At 44.2% G+C, this 19,799-nt stretch overlaps 2 protein-coding genes across 2 annotated transcripts in view; one reads left to right on the top strand and one right to left on the bottom strand.

Annotated features, from left to right (window-relative positions):
• Positions 1-13,694, top strand: part of ARHGAP31 (Rho GTPase activating protein 31) — a 144,822-nt gene extending 131,128 nt beyond the window's left edge. Inside the window, exons 11-12 of the mRNA XM_004606702.2 lie at positions 311-582; positions 6,813-13,694. Coding sequence (XP_004606759.2) covers positions 311-582; positions 6,813-9,215 — 2,675 coding nt within the window. The 3' untranslated portion in view covers positions 9,216-13,694. The remainder of the gene's footprint in view (positions 1-310; positions 583-6,812) is intronic.
• A 1,851-nt stretch (positions 13,695-15,545) lies between these two features.
• Positions 15,546-19,799, bottom strand: part of TMEM39A (transmembrane protein 39A) — a 29,376-nt gene continuing 25,122 nt past the window's right edge. Inside the window, exon 9 of the mRNA XM_004606701.3 lies at positions 15,546-16,032. Within this exon, the coding sequence (XP_004606758.1) occupies positions 15,799-16,032 (234 nt within the window). The 3' untranslated portion in view covers positions 15,546-15,798. The remainder of the gene's footprint in view (positions 16,033-19,799) is intronic.

The raw sequence follows: 19,799 nt of genomic DNA, 5'->3' as shown, positions 1-19,799 counted from the left end.
CAAAAATTTTGCTTGGGAACCTTTGTGGTCCTGGGGATCAAACCCAGACCTCTGCATGCAGAGCATGTGTAACTCCCATTGTATAACTCTCCAGCCAATTTGAGACTTTTCTGGTTTCCTGATGTTGGCCAGTATTGCAATGAACTTCCCGCTTTATGCTGCTTTGCTTCGTGTCATGGGATCTAATAGCTGTCTTCATTTTCTCATTGTACTCCATGTCATTTTTTATGTCTCCTTTAACTTCTTTGTGGAGGGAAGGGCTCTTGCAATGAAGTGTCCTTCAGCTTATTAATTCTTGTCCTCACTGCAGCTGCTGTGCCAAAGAAGGCAACTCCCGAGGAAGCTAAGCCAATATCAGAGGCCGCGAAGACAGTGGAGAGCAGCAAAAGTATTTCCCTGGAGCTGAGCCCCCAACAAGAGGAAAAGAAAACTTCAGAAATCTGCCAGGGCTCTCACCATCCATGTGAATCAGAGAAGAAGCTGGACCTGGAGAAGGTGGAGGCGGGAGGAGAGGCAGCCCAGGAGTCGGCTGTGCTGCAGGAGGGCCCCGAGAAAGCTGGAGCGAGATTTCTGCATGAGACGGTACGGTGGATTCACTGCCCAGCGCAGTTAACTCATCTTTTTCCTTAAGGACTCTTTGTACAGCTTAAACTAGCTTCAGTTTTTTGTCTGTTACCTTTGCAGTGTGAGTGTGTGTGTGCGCGGTGTGTGTGCGTGCGTGCGTGTGTGTGTGTGTGTGTGTGTGTGTGTGTGTGTGTGTGTGTGTGTGTGTTGGGGTGGGATGCAGGGCAGGAGGTGATTTGGTCCACACCTGGTACTGATCAGAACTTACTCCTGGCTCTGTGCTCAGAGGCCACTCCACCTATGTTCAAAGGCCCATATGGATGCCATAGACACAGCTGGAATCAGCCACATGCAAGGCAAACCCCTTAACTCTGTTCTGTCTCTTTAGCCCCATTGTTTTGTTCATTTTAAAAACAGTTTCTGAGGCCAGAATGATAGTACAGTGGATAGTACAGATAGTACAGTGGATAGTACAGTATATAGTACAGTGGATACCAGGTTCAATCCCCAATATCCCATACGATCCCCTAAGCATGACCAAGAATAATTTCTGAGTGCAGAGCCAGAAGAAACCCATGAGCATTGCCAGGTGTGGCCCCCAAGCCAAAATAAAAATAATAATAAAATAAAAGCCAGTTTCTGTCAGAGTGATCTTAGGAAATAACATTCAGTAATATTTTATTTTCTTTTGGGTCACAACTGGCGATGCTCAGGGGTTATTCCTGGCTCTTCACTCAGGAATCACTCCTGGCAGTGCTCAGAGAACCATATTGGGGTGCTGGGGAATGAACCCAGGTCGACTGTGTGCAAGGCAAACGCCCCACCCACTGTACTCCTGCCATCAATAATATCCTAATCAGGTTTGGGATTTTCTTTTCTTTACAGTGGACTTTTAAGAAGTCCTACGGGAACTGGAGAGATACTCCAGCAGGTAGGGCATTTGCCTTGCATGTGGCTGACCCAGGTTCAATTCCCAGCATCCCATAGGGTCCCCCGAGCACTTCCAGGAGTAATTCCTGAGTGCATGAACCAGGAGTAACCCCTGAGTATCGCCGGTGTGACCCAAAAAGCAAAAAATAAAAAAATAAAGAAGTTCTGGGGATGGGACAGAACTAACCAGTTCAGATACCTTAGACAGACTCAACACTATTTCTTACCCAAAGTTATCATAAATCAATAATGGACTGGAACTGTTTCAGTTCTTGAAACAGCACAAAACCTAATTGTCATATTGCAGACCCAAATATATAGACCATTAATGGGATACAGCTTTCCTCTTCCAGACATCCTGGATTAAATACAGATAGTTCAGCAGGCTGGAGCACAGATTTTGCATGCAGGAGACCCAGGTTTGATCTCAGCATCTTATAGTTCCCTAAGCACTGAACCAGGAATAGTTATAAGCACTGCTGAATGTGCCCCCCCTCAAAAAAAAAAATCAGACATCTTGGATGGATAGTTGTGTATGTTTATTTAGAAAATCTACTGAAAGATTTAAAAATCCAAACTTTCCTTCTATGGCTTCTGGAACAGATAAAACACAATTCCAGAGCTTCATATGCCTCTTCTATTTTTTAAAAGTATGTATTTTTGGGGACTAGAGCAATAGCACAGCGGGTAGGATGTTTGCCTTGCACAGGGCCAGCCTGGGCTCTATTCCTCCGTCCCTCTTGGACAGCCTGGCAAGCTACCGAGAGTATCCTGCCCACATGGCAGAGCCTGGCAAGCTCCTCGTGGCGTATTCGATATGCCAAAAACAGTAACAACAAGTCTCACAATGGAGACGTTACTGGTGCCCGCTCAAGCAAATCAATGAACAACGGGACGACAGTGCTACAGTGCTATGTTTTTCTAGGGCTTTAGTGATAGGGCATTTGCCTTGCACATGGATGACACAGTTTGATCCCTGACATCCCTCTAGTCCCCCAAGCTTGCCAGGAGTGATCCCTGGACATAGAGCCACAAGTAAGTCCTAAGCAATTCCAGGAATGTTGCCAAAACAAGACAAAAGATACAGTTTTCTGAGGTTTTATGGAATGTCTTTGCATAGTATGAAAAGGTTTTCCAGGGAAACCAGCAAGAGGCCCTGCTTTTGGAAGCATCTCTGCAACTAGAGAAGTATTTCAAGGAACAAGGAAGTTCCTGCCTTTTCATTTATTCCTAGGGATTTGGTTTCTAGGACAAGCACAGAAAAGACATAGGCTGGAAATTATGGCTATGCCAAGACATTACAGTACCTCTGGAGAACTAATACGGGTTTCACTAAGATAATTTGCATTTCAGAGCAGTAGAGAGATATGCAGATTATTGTAGGGGTTGGATTCTGAGAGGGATCAAATGGCATTGCTTTGAAAAAAAAATTTTTAATAAAATTAGGAAACAGTAAAATTAGTACTGCAAAGAAAACCAGGTTGGAGTCATAGGAATAAGTAAAGGCATCAAGTGCATTGATTTAAAAATATGTGGGTAAGGGCCAGAGAGATATTACAATGGATAAGGCGCTTCCCTTGCATGCACCTTACTCAGGTTAAATCTCTGACAGCCCATATGGTTTTCTGTGCCCCACCGGGGTGATCCCTGAGCTCAGAGCCAGGAGTAATCCCAGAGCATCCAGAGCATCATTGGTTGTAGCCCCAGAACCAGTGTGTGTGTGTGTGTGTGTGTGTGTGTGTGTGTGTGTGTGTGTGTGTGTGTGTGTGTGTGTGTAGCTGAGTATAAGGCCTTGGTTCAGTCCTATGCATAGGAAATAAGGGTAGAAAAAAAAACATATAGAAATGGAAGGATGAAAGGAGACTTGGGAGGAAAAAAGGATAGAATAGAAGGAAGGAGGCAGGGTTCAAACACTAGAGCTTGGGGCTGGAGTGATAGCACAGCAGTAGGGCATTTGCCTTGCATGTGGCCGATCCAGGTTCAATTCCCAGCACCCCATATGGTCCCCTGATCACCGCCAGGGATGATTCCTGAGTGCAGAGCCAGGAGTGACCCCTGTGCATCACCAGGTGTGACCCAAAAAGAAAAATAAAAACAACCCTAGAGCTAATGCCTAGCATGAGTAGGACTGATCTCTGGGTCTGAGCAGCAACCCCAGGCCGGCTTAACACAAAACTGTCAGAACCATACCACTGTGCTGAAAATCATTACGATTTCCACCTGGGGTCGCCATGAACAATACTGGGTGGGGGGAATCTTGGAAGGAAGGGTGAGATGAAGGGAAAGGGAGGGAGGAAGGAAAGCCTCTGTAATATCACTACATGTGAAAGACAGTCATTGAAACTGACAGCACAGGTAAATAAACAAATACTTTTTAGGGTAATATGAAGTATGTAGTCTTAGGGGAACATATAAGGACCCGACCTAATCAGAGGAATGGGTCTCCAAGGTCAGGGAATGCTTCTTTGAAGAACATACTGAGATTGAAACCTTAGAGAAAAGGGATGGTCATGGAAGTGGTCGAAAATAGGAAGGGAGAGATTTTCAGGCAGAAAGAATAGGATGTGCCAAGAATCTAAGGTGAGAAAGATCTCAGGACATTCAAGAAGTTAGAAGAAGGTTGAAAATGGGAACATGGACTAGAGAATGTGACTTGGCCCACATCAGCCAGGGCTATTTAGAAGGATGTGGAAATAAACATAAGTTCAATAGAAAGTTCTGGTTTAGTTTACCTGAAGGAAAGAACAGCCAAGTAGCACAACAGAAATGTATGCAAATAATGCGATCAGATCTGAATAGGATCAGATCCCAAAGGAATGTTCTGGACAGAGAGGTGGAGTTAAGACACTTTCCTACATCGGGGCTGGAGCGATAGCACAGCAGGGAGGGCGTTTGCCTTGCACGCGGCCGACCCGGGTTTGAATCCCAGCATCCCATATTGTCCCCCGAGCACCGCCAGGAGTAATTCCTGAGTGCATGAGCCAGGAATGACCCCTGTGCATCGCCGGGTGTGACCCAAAAAGCAAAAAAAAAAAAAAAAAAGACACTTTCCTACATGTAGCTGAGCCCCATTCAATCCCCCAGCACCACATATGGTTCCTTGAGCACTACCAGAAGTGACTCCCAAAAATGTATATATATTCCTGCCTTCTGATAAAGTCATTCTACTCCTGAGTTATCTGAAAAAATTAACCCAAAAGTAACCCAAATGGAAAAAGTGAATTCACTTCAATTCAATAAATCCCCTTTTTTGAGCAATTACTCACAGTTGACCAAGTACCATTTGACCTTGAGGAATCAGAGATGAATGGGCACACACCTGAACCTCAAGGAGTTCACAATCCTTTAGGGAACCTAAGACAAGTATCAAATTAGCTATCACTGTATCACTGTCTTCCCGTTGCTCATCGATTTGCTGGAGCGGGCACCAGTAACGTCTCCATTGTGAGACTTGGTTGTTACTATTTTTGGCATATCGAATTACACACAGGTAGCTTGCCAGACTCTGCTGTGGGGGTGGGATACTCTCCGTAGCTTGCCAGGCTCTGCGAGAGGGACGTAGGAATCAAACCCGGGTTGGCTGCATGCAAGGCAACAAAACACCTTACCCGCTGTGCTATCGCTCCAGCCCCACTCTATATAATTCCTATATAATTATGCTATACAAACTAGCTAACATAAAATTTTATGCTATCAGCGGCCAAACACATCATACGGCAGGAAGGGTGCTCACATTGCAAGCAGCCAACCCAGGTTCAATTCCTAGCCCCTCATATAGTCTCCTAAGTCCCAGCAAAGCACAAAACATGGAATAAATCCTGAGCACTGCTGGGTTTGCCCCAAACAAACAACAACAACAAAAAAATGTTATGTCACCAGGAAAAAGCTGATGAAAAGGGATGATAGATTGGCAGCATGTTTGATTTCTCAAAAAAGCCCTATACTCCAAAAAGCAAAAATAAAAATAAAAAATGCAATATCACAGCGGGTAAGGGTTTGCCTTGCGTGCAGCCGACCCAGGTTTGATTCCCAGCATCCCATATGGTCCCCCAGGGGTAATTCCTGAGTGCAGAGCCAGGAGTAACCCCTGTGCATTGCCAGGTGTGACCCAAAAAGTGAAAAAAAAAAGCCCTATACACTCACAGGATGAAGATAAATACCCAAAAATGCTTCTCCTTGGAATGAAATTAGACCTGGTGACAGTAAATGAAAGAAATTAAAATTTGTTTCTTTGACCTTGACTAGCCTCTCTTCATCATTTTCCTGTCTTCAGCTTTGGACTTAATGTAAAAAAAAAAAAAAAGGAATAGAGAAAAACAAAAGATGTTAAATGTGAGGAAAAAGGACAACAAACAAGACTGAGAGGGTTGTGCCCCATCGAGTGAACTGTGTTTTTCTGTGGGTAGAAGTTTAAGTCTTTGCTGGTTTTTTTATTATTCTGTCTTCTGATATGTACCATATTTTTTTCAATGTGGCACATGTATTTCTTTGAAAATAAGGAGGGGAAAATACATTTACAGGAAAAGCAAATGTCACTATCACTGTCATCCCATTGCTCATTGATTTGCTTGAGCGTGCACCAGTAACGTCTCCATTTTTAGGCTTGTTTTTTACTGCTTTTAGCATGTTAAATATGCCACGGGTAGCTTGCCAGACTGCGGTGCGGGCGAGATACTCTCGGTAGCTTGCCAGGCTCTCCATTGAGAGTGGAGGTATCGAACGTGCAAGGCAAATGCCCTACTGCTGTGCTATCACTCCAGCCTAAATGTAAGAGCAAAAAATTATTTTTATTTAACTGGAAAAAGTTTAGTCTTGTGAGCCATCTGGTAGACCCAAGTTTCCATGACACCAGGGGTTATTTTACAAAGCTATAGTGCACAAGGTCTAAGTGCTTATGCACTGTCTCTAGACAGACAGAGACAGATTTAAAGCCCCATCTGCTGCTGTGTGACTTGACCAGATCGATTAATCTCAACCCAGTTTTGTCTCATCTCTAAAACTAATTATAGTAGTAATAACTCTTAGGGTGGTTGGGGAAAAAAAAAACACAGAAATACAATGAAAAGCATGTTATGGCACATGGCAAGCACTGAATGCATATGCACAGTTATGATTAATACCCGATTCTTGACTTGCTGAGGGCTCTCAGCCTAGCGTCACTCCAGCGCCTTCACTCTCCTTGGGAAACAGGTGATAGCAGCCCCGAGGCCTTTGGTCCTATGATAATCCGTTTTATTATTATTATTATCATTATTATTGTTATTATTATTACTATTATTATTATTATTATTATTATTATTATTATTATTATTATTCAGGATGAAGATGATCTGGCTAACGTCCTGATTTGGCCCGAGATTCAACAGGAGCTGAAAATCATTGAATCTGAGGAGGAGCTCTCCTCCCTGCCACAGCCCATTCTGCAGACCCACCCACCCCAGCCAGTTCTTGGGGCCTGTTCTAGCCCGGTGGCTTCGCCCAAACCGGAGAGTTCGGCCTATGGCTCCACCCCAGCCCCAGTCTCCGCCCCTTTGGAGAATGGGACCAATCAGAACACACAGGAAGCTTCAACAGCAGCCAATAGAGAAGAGCTTGAGATGAAGGGCGACGCCCCTGGGTCTGAAGCCGAGCCGGGCTTGCGCCCGGATCCCACTAGTCTTCGTCCTCTAGAGCTGGTGTCCTTTGAGCTGACTTCTCCACAAGTCAGGGCAGAGGAGCGAGACCCAGGGAACCTGTCTCCTCTGCTGCCACCTGCTGCCCCTCCTCCAACGCCCCTGGAGGAGGTGCCTCGCGTCGAGCTGTCCAAGGACAGCCCACAGAGAGAAAACGCTTCCACGATTGTGAGGCCAGATCCACATAAGGGCCAGGCCACGTCCGAAGGCAGTCCCGAGCACCCCGATCTTTGTCCAGCAGAAAGTGAACAGCAAAGTTCAAAGGATGGCGTTCCCGAAGGAAAAGGCTCCAGCTCTTCGAACGAAATGAGGGAGGCCGAAATCTCTTCCCAGGGAGAGGGGGATGTCGCCCCTTCAGTCCAGGAGCCCTCAGACTGTGACGAAGACGATGCTGTGACCGATGTGGCCCAGCATGGCCTGGAGATGGTGGAGCCGTGGGAGGAGCCCCAGTGGGTGACAAGTCCCCTTCACTCCCCCACGTTAAAAGAAGTGAAGGAAATCCAGCTGCAGGGCCCTCTGGCTCACCGATTGGAGAAAAGGCTTTCCCACAGGCCCAGTCTTCGCCAGAGCCATTCTCTAGATAGCAAGACCATGGTGACAAGCCACTGGACTCTTGAAGGTCCGGCCTTCAGCAGCTGTGCTAATCTTGAAGCAGAGAGGAATTCTGACCCTCTGCAGCTCTTAAAGCCCAGGAAAGAGAGTACTGCATGGGATGAGATGATCTTGAGGTCGTTCAGCGAGTTCTCTGTTCTGAAAGGAATGCAGGCCCTCCCTAGCCAGAAAGGACCAGGTGATTTGCAGCCCACAGCAGCAGGAACCAGTCCTGTAGGCCTAGCAGAGGGAAAGGAACTGGAAGTACACCCGGGGCACAGCAACCCTCAAACTGAGCAAGGTAGTGGTCCTGGGCCAGATAGCAGCCGGGAGAGCTCACCGAGTGTTCAGAACAGCACAGCCCCCAGAGAACATCCCCTCAAGTTACAGCCGAAGACCACCGAGTGTGGGCCTCCCAAAGGGAAAAATAGGCCTTCTTCCCTCAACTTAGACTCTGCCGTCCCCATCACTGACCTCTTCCGGTTTGAAAATGTGGCCTCCTTTGCTTCACCTGGAATGCAGCACTCTGAGCTAGGGGGCCCAAAAGGTGCATGGATGACCTCCTCTAACTGTCAAGGAGACCCCTGGAAAGTTTACTCCCAGGACCCTCAAGATCTGGACATTGTTGCTCATGCCCTGACAGGCCGCCGTAACTCGGCTCCTGTGAGTGTGTCAGCCGTGAGAACCTCCTTTATGGTCAAAATGTGCCAGGCCAAGGCAGTGCCAGTCATTCCACCTAAGATTCAGTACACACAGATACCACAGCCCTTACCCTCACAGAGTGCAGGAGAGAACGGGGCTCAGCCTCTGGAGAGGAGCCAAGAGGAAGCCAGCTCAGCTGGGGGCCCTTCTCAGAAACCTCCTCAAGATGATGCTCGGTCCTCCCTGGAAAGCCCTAAGGAAGACAAGCCAAAGCAAGATAAGGGAACCAATGAGCCATTGCCAGCAGATGCCCCAGCATCCCGAGTGTGTGAAGGACCCAGCCTTTCCCCAGAGCCAGGCTCAGCTCACCTGCTCTCCACCCAGGATACTGTTGTGCAATGCAGAAAGCGCACCTCAGAGACAGAGTCACTTGGGGACAACCTTCTTTCTTCAAAAATGGAACGACCAGCAGGGAGTTCTAAGCCTTTCCACAGGTCAAGGCCAGGGAGACCTCAGAGCCTCATTTTATTCAGTCCTCCTTTCCCCATTATGGACCACCCGCCCACCTCTTCCGCAATGACAGATTCCAAGGTTCTGCTGTCCCCAATCAGAAGTCCAACCCAGGCCATTTCCCCTGGCCTTCTTTGTGGGGAGTTGGCAGAAAACACATGGGTCACAGCAGAAGGCGTTACACTTAGGAATAAAATGACCATCCCTAAGAATGGCCAGAGACTGGAGACCTCAACCAGCTGTTTTTACCAGCCCCAGCGGAGATCAGTGATTCTGGATGGAAGAAGTGGACGGCAGATAGAATGATACCAGTTCACCTGCTGTATTTGAAAAAATGCCATGATTCATCTGGAAGCTCTCAAGGGCTAAGTTAACACAATTCCAGCCACAGGTTATTCAAGTTTAGGCTTATTTTGACCTCTACCCTGTCTTCAACTTTTAGCCCTTTATTAATTGTCCATTTGCCATAAGGAGGCCAAGGGAAGGACCAAGAGATGGAATTCAGATATGAACAGGCAGGAGGTCAGTTAGGGGAAGAGGATGACATACGTGAGATATCGGGCTTGTTTGTGAGTTGCATTAACTCCCCCTTCTACCATAATCTTTAACTTTTGAGAGTGGCTGGTATTTTCGAAAAAAAAAAAAAAAGTCCCCTTTTCCTGTGTTGCTCTTGAGCCTCCCATTTTACTACATGCTTTTTAACACTCTTCAAAGCATGTATTCTTTTAGACCCATTTTCTGACTAGCTTTATAAGCGTACTATACTATCCAGAGTAGAAACAGATTTGGAAATGCAAACTAACACACATTCAGCTAGCTTAGTGGGTGCATTTAACCCATGCTCATTTCCTGAATACCCCCACACCTGGTCCGGATAGTGCCACATACCAGCAGAGAAAATCAGGATCTTTATTCAGGAGCCAACTTTGAGGTGCCCAAAAGCTCCAGAAGATTTCTGGTCCTGGCTTTTATCACTTTGATACTCCATCCTCCACCTCTCCTGATCTGTGACTTATAACTCCAGTAGCTGAGCAGCAGGGTGGTGGCTGAGCCGGAGAAGGATGTTTGAGATGTGTTGCATGGAGGGTGACATGATCTGTTCAGAGTCCATGAACAGGATGTCACTGCAGAGAAAATGACAGTCCTCACACACGGACTGTACTCCATATTTCATGAGTTTAAGTTGTGGGGCATTAGCAGCAAACACCCTCATTCAGCTTCATTCTCCTTCCAAATTATGCTGGCACCAGTGGCACAAGAGCGGGTAAGGGAGGAGCCTTAGTAAGGGCGATCAGGATGGGTAGAGTGGCCCTTCTTGAAGATGTGTTTCACTTCTGCCAGTGATTGCCTTCCAGTCTCCTAACACTGCCAAAGAGTGTTAGGAGAGACCGTCTTGATTCCAGAATCTCCTTCACCCACCACCCACTCCGGGCACTCAAACTTGCCCTGCTCCTATTTCTGTGCTAACAGAAGCAATAAACAGTCTGATTGTGTTTTAGTTATTTAGAATTTTGGGTGTTCTCTCCTTTTTTTTTCCCAGTTCAAGAGGGGAAAGAATTCTTATGACCTGCTGGCAGATTTTTGGTGCTCCCCAAATTAGCCTTCTTGGGAACTCTTTTCAAAGCAAAACCCTCAAGATATCCCTTTTAGATCTTGCAAGTTAACTGACTTGAGAAATAAAGAAAACTAGGACCTATATTTAGCCTTTTTCTTGGGTTCAAGTTGACTGAGTTCTCTCTAGAAGCTCCATCGTTGTAGGTGTTTCTCTAAAGGCGAGTTGTGCTTTTGGGCAGCCCGCATCTAACCAAGGCTGGTGCAGGGCCAGGTGAGGCTAAAGCTGATGCCCTACAACAGACGCCTAGTCCTCCATCCTTTTTCCCCTGATAGTTTTGACATCTAATTCCTGACCTTTTTCAGTTTATGGCAGAAATCACTGCAGGCCAGCTGATGGGTTCTGCCTACACAGAGGATCCTGAGTGAGCAAGAGGCGGGTGGGTGAGGAGGAACAGGGAGACTGTTATTAGGCCTTTGATCAGTAATTCTGCATTCTCATCAGATAAGCAAGACTTTGGACCAACCACCAATAAGATGTCAGCCCTAGGGGGCTGGAGCGATAGCACAGCGGGTAGGATGTTTGCCTTACAGCAGCCGACCCAGGTTCAAGACCCAGCATCCCATTATGGTCCCCTGAGCACTGGCAGGAGTAATTCCTGAGTGCAGAGCCAGCAGTAACCCCTGTGCACGCCAGGTGTGACCCAAAAAGAAAAAAAAAAAAATGCCAGTCCTATGACAAGTGCTAGGGTTATAGGCATTTTCCCCACCAGGCAAACAAGGTAAAGAAATCTAGTGGCGACAGATGAGAAAAGCCATGGTCAGAGAATTTGAGATGTACATTCCTGCCTTATCAGAAAATGTGGGCAGATATGCTTCGTGTCAATCTCCATGCATGTGGTGTCTGTGTTTGACAGAGACCATGTTCCAGTTAGAATATGAGAGGAAAGAACTGCACTTTGCTTCACAACTCAGAACCAAGTAATGAAAGATTTAAACTACTTTATGGTATTTTAAAAGTTTTGCTGGTGAGTCTTGTGGGATGTATTTTCATTTGGGCAATAGGCTTAGAAGCTACCAATAACATATCAACAAATGAATTCAGTTCTGAGTTGAGGCACCTATACTGATTTGTTAACTGGCGGCCATCATTTTTAGTCTGACATCTTTCATTTGTTGCAGTGTCTGTAGGAGCATGGGAATGTGCCTGTCATGAGACACAATGACAATTGTTTGGTCATGCTCCCTACCGGGAGCTTTCCTAGCCAATCCAGGCCTTGAAGCTGATTCACCTCAGTCTATGTCCCACTGCTGCAGTGTGGGCCTCTCATAGACCCTGTCAACGATCAGTTGTCACAAACACCTTAAACTTCCTGTGGGATGTGGTTAGCCTGATGCTGATAAAATGCCATCGAAGAAAACATTTCCATATAGAAATTGGACCCCCAGATATTGTGAGATTACCTATTGGGTCACCCACTTGAAACTGAAAAATTAAGGCTGAGAATTGGCTACATGGGAATCATGTTTACATAGTGGGGGTAGGGGGGTAGAGCATTTGTGCCATTTTTAGGAGGATCTACCCAGCCCTCAAAGGACTCTTCAGAGCAACTATCACTTCTTAAAATGGGAATGGCTGATTTTAAATGTTAAATTTGAATTCAAATGCTTGATGTTCCAACGTCTTTCTGTATTGATGGTTGCTTAAGAAGATAACCTATAATGTACAAAATGACCCTCCAGACAACTTATTTCGTCAAGATGCAGTAGATGGAGGGAATTTCATTTTTACCCTGTTTCACATAGAACATGAAGAGAGATCTTATCAAGAACCCTATTGATATCGTTCTAAGCATTAAAATTCAAGATTGTTAAAGTCAAAATGTTGGAGTCTGGGGAAATCAAAAGTGGGAATATCATCATCCCTACCAAATGTTTATCAGCATCCTAGCACTAGTCCTCTAGGTAGCTCACTCCTCTCTTACTCCTAAGAGACTGATTGATGAGAAAGGAGAGAGGATGGACAATATTGTGAACAGGCCATAAACCAGGAGCCAGATTTAGAAGCACTAAGGTAGCAAATAAAGTTAGAGATGTGAAGCAAAGACTGACTTTTAAGAGCATCATTATTACTGTTCAGAAAAAGCTGCTGGTTCTAATCAACTTAAATACTACTATAACTCCAGTAGAAGGTACCAGGGAGAAGTTCCTTCATCATTAAAAATTGGCAACTAAGATTATATAGTTCTGAGTGTGGTTTCAACTGGATTAGTTGTGAAGTTGTGGGATTTCTGTAAAGGAGCCAGGCAGTATGAGTATTCCTGTGGAGACAGAGGGTTAGAGACTTCCATCATTACATGGATCAACTCTGGCAATGCCACAGGTCACAGGTTCCTGCCCCCCAATCCGCAATTTTTTTTTACTCTCGAGTCTGGTGTTATATAGCACATGAGAATTTGAACAAAATTGGGTCGACAGTCATTGTTCTCCACAGGCCTTGTGTTTCTGCCTGTGAGGGTCATGGGGAACATAAAACTTGTTTTGCTAGTACTGAAATAAGGTTCACAGTAGGTCGTTTCCAGCAGAAATGATTAATGAAGGCCACACCCATATCTTATCTGATAACACCATTCATCTTGGGGCTAAGTGTTGCCAAGAGTACAACACTGGACGCTTTCAACAGGAAGGTCGGCTCAAAATGTGGAATGATAAAGTGTGCGTCTTTATATCTTTTTCAAGGCCAGAGAGAGTGACCACCTTTTCAGACATGGAGGGTCAGGGAAATATTTAAGGTGATAGCTGAGATCGCTTAGTTCAGTTAGTAGAAAATTGGACATCAGATAAAATGATTGGCGTACAGTAGGTAATTTAGTAGCCCGAAGATTCAAAATCAATGCAGGGATCACTTCTCTGAGGAGAAATGATACAGCTACTTCCCTCTTTCATCAGAAACCCATGAAGTACATAGCCATGTGTTTTTCTGGATAGATCACGCTTTGTAATAATGCCACCAGACTTCCTGACTTAAAATTTTGCAAGAAAAAGCACTTTTTCCAAGAAGTCTATTAGAGAGCTACGTGGTTTCAGCTGTTTAAGCTCAACAAATGTTTCCAAAGATATAATCAAAATGTTTTTCTATTGACTAAAATATATATATTAAACCTTTCATGGAGACAAGTGTAATTAAAAGATTGTTATGCTTTTAAATGTATTCTAATAAATGATATAAAATACAATGCTTATGGTGGCACAGTAAACTGGAGGAGGGCATGAAGGGCATCCAAGTCAACAACAGAACCCAAACACTTTCTAATTTCACTTCCAGGTTTGGTCTCAGAGCAAAAGGCCTGATGATTTGCCTGATCATTTCCTTGACCACAAGGGTCACTCCTGAACAAAGCTAGGAATTGCCCGAGCACCACTGGGTGTGGACCAATTCACCCTCCCCCCAAAAAAGGAAAATTTATTTTACATTTTATTATTGTTATATTTTTACAGTTCACCCTCTTACAGTCACACACATGATAAACACTCAAGAGAAATGGATGGAAAAAGAAATGAAAACTGAGAATTACTCTTCAAAATTCTGCTGCTTTGGGACTATAATGTGGTTCCATCTGCACAAATGTGAACTTAGGTTTTCTATTAACTGAATCAAAGGGAACTTTTCTTTCAAATGATTATGTTAATGATGCTGGGAGGGGGAAGAGACCAAAAATCTACTCTCCCACTATCTATTATAAAAGAGAGGGAGGGGATAAAAAAAACACCAACCCAGTGTCCTTTGAGGATGGTTCTCATTGCAAGGAGAGTAAAAATTCTACCATTCGGACAGTATTTTATTTAGAACCTGACACCACCAGTCAGATCTGCCCGCCACTCCCGTGGCCCTCAGGGTCCCAGATGCCCACAGTCCCACCTCTCCTCAAGCACTCCTGCTCCCAGTGCAGGGTTCCACTCATCTTTCTTTCCTGCAGTTTCACGAGCATCCTCTCCTTAGAAACTCTACTGCAGCCTATCTCTTCACTGCATGCTGTGATTTTTCCCCCCTCAAAGCAGCACATTGAGTCTGCCAAACCACCCATTTTCTCTTGACTGCCCAAAGAAGCCTATCTTCAAGGTCCTACAAGAACCGCAACAGCTCCTCACCCCTTGCACTATCTTTTCTAAGAGATAATTTCTTGTACCTCACTTCCACTTCTAATCCCAAATGACCACTGTAGATTAGTTGCTGCTAGACTATCACCAAGATTGTTTCCCTAGGAGAGGAGACATGAGAAAGACTACTTAACTAAGGGCTTGCCAACTCTTCCAGCCTGGCCCACATAGCTTATGTACTAGTCTGCCATGTCTCCTTCCACCCACTACCTCACCCCATCATGAGTGCATATGCTCTAAAGACTATCAATAATTTTTTCAAATTGCTAATGAACGAGGGTATGGAGCGATAGACAGCACAGCAGGTATGGCGACTGCCTTGCATGTGGCTGACCAGGTTCAATCCCTGGCATCCCATATGATCCCCCGAGCACCACTAGCAGTAATTTCTGAGTGCAGAGCCATGTGTAACCCATGAGCATCGCCAGGTGTGACCCAAAAAGCACCCCCTCAAAAAACAAACAAACAAACAAACAAAACACACAAAAAGAAAACAAGGAGGCAAAAGAAACCAGTAACATGGGGCCACAGATAGTACTATGGGTGAAGTGCTTTCCTTGCACAGGACCCAACCTGGTTTTGATCCCCGGTACTGCATAGGTTCTCCAAACACTGCTAGGAACAGTCTCAGCACGGCTGTACGTAAACCACCACCGCCACCAAAAAAGAAAAATAGAAAAAAAACAACAGTTTCAGGATAGTGGCTTAAGATGAAGACTGAGTTCCTATCTCAGAAATACACCCTCTTTGTCCCCATCTTACCCCATAAGCCTACCGACGGAAATGGGCTCTATTGAGCACCTTGTCTGGAGCATGAAACCAAGTGACGGCTGACAATGAGAAAAAATGGAAGGAAAACAGACATACCAAAGTAATGTGTCAAGTGATCTACGAGCTATATTCACAAATGAATGAGTTACTCCAGAGCCATATGAACAAATCAATGTCTTTACTGGAGAGGTACACCTCTCATATGTATATTATTAAAATATACTAACACATGAAAGAGCACATCACCTTGTTTATGGATACATTTAATATCCCTTACCCTTCCCGCCTTTCAAAACATAATAGTATACAAAATATAAAATATCTTAAATATTTATAAAAATTGCAAGGGAAAAAAATAGAACGTATGAAAATATTTTTATCTGAGTTCTCCCTCTTGTTGAGTGGAGGCTTAGTTAGCCTTGAGTTCGTAATTGTTGAGTGGGTAGGAGTATGCCCTGCCTAACACTATTCTGTCCCGGAGGAGCTTAAATAAAACATAGTAGTTGCAGAAGAGGATGAGTGCCATGGAAAGCGTGTGGTTCCACTTCTCTGACCGCAGCAAGGAATAGAGCTGGTAGAAGACGACACTGCCCTCAATCAGGATGAGCAGATTCAACAGCCTTAGCGGACGATGAAATAGGAACTGTAGGGAGTTGAAAAGCAAAATGTTAATTTTGTAGAAAAATAGACTGTCGCTATTAGTGTATCTATAGACAGCAACGAACAGATCTGCTTCATGAACAGCAGACTACCTCTTCTCAAGAAATCCAAACCTTTCCTTTAGCCCAAGGAATGTTCCTGAGACGTTAAAGGGATTTTTTAAAAAGTTTTTCCTAGATGACAGTTTGCATATTTTATTTGAGATAACCAAAAGTATATTTACCTAGACAAAGGACCACAATGGAAAAAAATTGGTATGGTTTTTGGACCACACCTTGCTGGTGCTCAAGGGCTAGTCCGAGCACCTTGCTAGAGCAAGCAAGAGGTTGCTCCTGCCAGTGCTCGGAGAACCATGTGGTGCTGGGGAGCAAACCCAGCCTCCTGCATGTGCAACATGAGCACTAGCGCCTGACCTATCCCCCCGCTCCGGGAAGAATTCTAGACTAGGAATATCATGAGGAAAGAAGTTGAAAATATTATGGAGGTACTCAGATAACCACTTAGACTATAACCATTTGTAAATGGAAAAATGACCATCTGTGGGATGGTTCTATTAACATTACATTTTCACAGTGCAGCAGATTAAACCCAGGGCATTCCACATGCAAAGCAGTTCTCTACCACTAAGCTACATCTTCAGTCCCTGTAGGCTGATTTCAAAACGTTAATTAACACCTACAGCAGACATTCAGGGTGAAGTATTTAAAGTTGGAATATCAATACAAAATCTTTAATTTTTCTTTAAACTGTTTATACACCACAGTCACAAACTCAAATCTATACTGGTGATCTTGAACCACTAATGTGTGCAGACTAATGTAGTCCACAGGTGTGAAAAGGTTGAACACCACTGCTCTGTATTACGTATGTCTGATTATTTCCCTCTGGATATTGAGAGGTAGGGTGTTCAGAGCTGGGACAATGAAAAAAGAAGGAAAAATTAAGGTCTGGCTAAAAAAAAAAAAAAAAAAATCACTTTCTCTTCAACCAAATTCTTGATTTTCCTGAGTTCCTGAGGTGAATTCCAGGTATATTAAAAAATATATATTAGAGATCATGGATGACAATACTTCATAATCATTAGGCTTAATCAGGCTAGAGTTAAATTTAGATAAAGACAGATTTGTGGCACCAGCAATTTATCAGTTTTAGATGGTAGGGCTCAAATATAATAAAAGATTTTTTGCTTTTTGGGTCACACCCAGTGATGCACAGACTCTGACTCAGGAATTATTCCTGGCGGTGCTCGAGGGACCATATGGGATGCTGGGAATCAAACCCAGGTTGGCTGCGTGCAAGGCAAATGCCTTACCTGCTGTGCTATCGCTCCAGCCCCCCAAAATAAATTTTTATGGCATCTCAAGGGTTCTTTGAGAAAGAGTTGTTAGGGATTAAAGACAGTACAGTGGGTGGACAAGGGAATTTGCCTTGCACAGGACTGACCCAGATTCGATTCGTGGTATCCCATACGGTCCTCCAAGCACTGCCAAGAGTGATCCCCAAGTGCAGAGCCAAGAGTAAATCCTGAGCACCACCAGGTGCATCCCCTCCCCCCAAAATAAAATAAAAAGAGAAAGGGTTTAAGCAGGGTATTATGACATGATATCCAGTAAAAATATCATGTATAAAAACTAGCTCAGGTTTCTACAAAGATTTTTAAAGTCAATTTAATTTTATAATAATTATAATTAAATGCACTAATAAGCTATAAAGTTAGAGTATAACATGAAGAGAGGTTTTAAATTTGAATATTTGGGTACATTTTTAAACAACTGTTCGCAAACTTCAGTGTGCCTAAGATTCATTCCCAAATGAATCTTAGCAAATACTGCTAAATTTCTTGAATCCACATAGTAACTATTATTCAGAAGTCTGGGAAACCCTTTTTGTTTTGGGGTCACACTCGGTGTGACCGAGTGCTCCGGGATTACTCCTGGCAGTGACTGCTTTTTGGATTACACTGGGGGCCATATTTTAGGGTCCTAGGGATCAAAGTCAGCAGCATGAAAGACAAACACCATACCCACTATGCTATTGCTCTGGCCCCTGAAAAATTCTTTTTAAAGAATAAAACAGGTGATTTATGTCAAAGTTGCCCAAAGAGAAGCAGCTGAGAAGCACTAATTAACCCATTTAGTCATGCAAAATCAGTAAACTTGCCCAATCCTTCCTTTAATGATATTCCCAAATCTTCAGCTAGGATTTAACTTATGCAAGAAAGTATTTAATCGGGGCTGGAGCGATAGCACAGCAGGTAGGGCATTTGCCTTGCACGCGGCCGACCCGGGTTCAAATCCCAGCATCCCATATGGTCCCCTGAGCACCGCCAGGAGTAATTCCTGAGTGCAGAGCCAGGAGTAACCCCTGTGCATCGCCGGGTGTGACCCAAAAAGCAAAAAACGAGAAAAAAAAAAAAAAAAGAAAGTATTTAATAAACAGAAAATGCTAGTAAAACATCTGGCTATTCTAAATTTCTAGGGAGCAGCTAGGGCTAACTGGTGTCATTTAGGGTCTATGGAATTCAGCTGGCTGAGTTTAACATTCTGCATAGTAATCAAATGTATTGCATTTCTGTGAACCACAGGAATTCCTCCACCTTAAAACAACCCACAGGAGTTCAGGAGATGCTTGGAGCTTCCTCATTCAATGGCCTTTCCCCACACAACTCCCAACCCTTATCCTGTCAGCCAGTGTCTCCCAAAGTGATGATCCTGTCCTTCTCCTTAAGGGGCACAGCAATAATCCAGGGAGGCGACAGCAGCCTGGGATACAACTGGAGGCACTTTGTTCATTCATGAGGGTCGATTTCCAGAGGGAGCACTGGGTAACTTTTTCTTTTCCCCAAAAGGGGATGGTAGGTCAAATAAATTTGGGGATTTCTGTCTTACACCATAGTATTTACAATAATACCCTGCCCTGGGGCAAGTTCCAGATTTCATGGAAAAGCTCCTTAGTAGCAAACACTTGCAGAAGATGCAGTCTCTCACATGAAATGGGGAGATAGAAGAATGGATGAAAGGGAAGGGAAAAGGAATTAGGTCCCTCAAAAAATAAAAAATAAAAAGACTGATACCAAGAACTACTACAGGGGTTAAGGCATTTGCTTTGCATACACCAACTCTAGTTCACTAAGTATTTCTGCAGTGGCCACTAAAGGTCACTCCAGTGGTCACTAAAGGTCTGTACACAGATTCTTCAGACTGTACAGACATGTTAGGGATCAACAGGTGATCCTAAAGCACTGCTTTAGGATCCTCCAGCTCCCCTAAAGCACTGCTTAGGAGTCCCAGCACCCCTCACAAGAAAGATCCACAGTTAGAATATGATCTCCATACAAAGGCAGTACCCTTTATTGTTTTTGTCCTTTAAAACTTGGGGGAGGGGGGTGTTGATGGTGTTGGGTCAAATCAATAGTGTTCAGGGGGATCATACATGGTACCAGGGATTAGAACCAGGGTTAGTGGGATGCAAAATAAGTACCTTAACTCTGTACTCTCACTTTTAAAGTTTTAAGCCCTTTCTCCTTTTAGTCCAGAGAGGGCAAGTGTCAGGTCACAAATCATGGCATCAACCTGACTTTGAAAAAGGAAATTAAGGAGATAATACATATGCAAATATCCCCCAAATTAAAAACATTCTTTTATTGCTGTATTAAATATAATTCAAGGACAGAAACATAACAGAAGGATGCCAAACTACTAGAATCTTAAGCCAAATATTACGTGTAGAGCACTTAGGAAGAAAAATGCC

The sequence above is a fragment of the Sorex araneus genome, chromosome 2, assembly GCF_027595985.1.
Source record: "Sorex araneus isolate mSorAra2 chromosome 2, mSorAra2.pri, whole genome shotgun sequence".
Classification (NCBI taxonomy): domain Eukaryota; kingdom Metazoa; phylum Chordata; class Mammalia; order Eulipotyphla; family Soricidae; genus Sorex; species Sorex araneus.
This window is presented reverse-complemented; position numbering and strand designations above follow the sequence as displayed.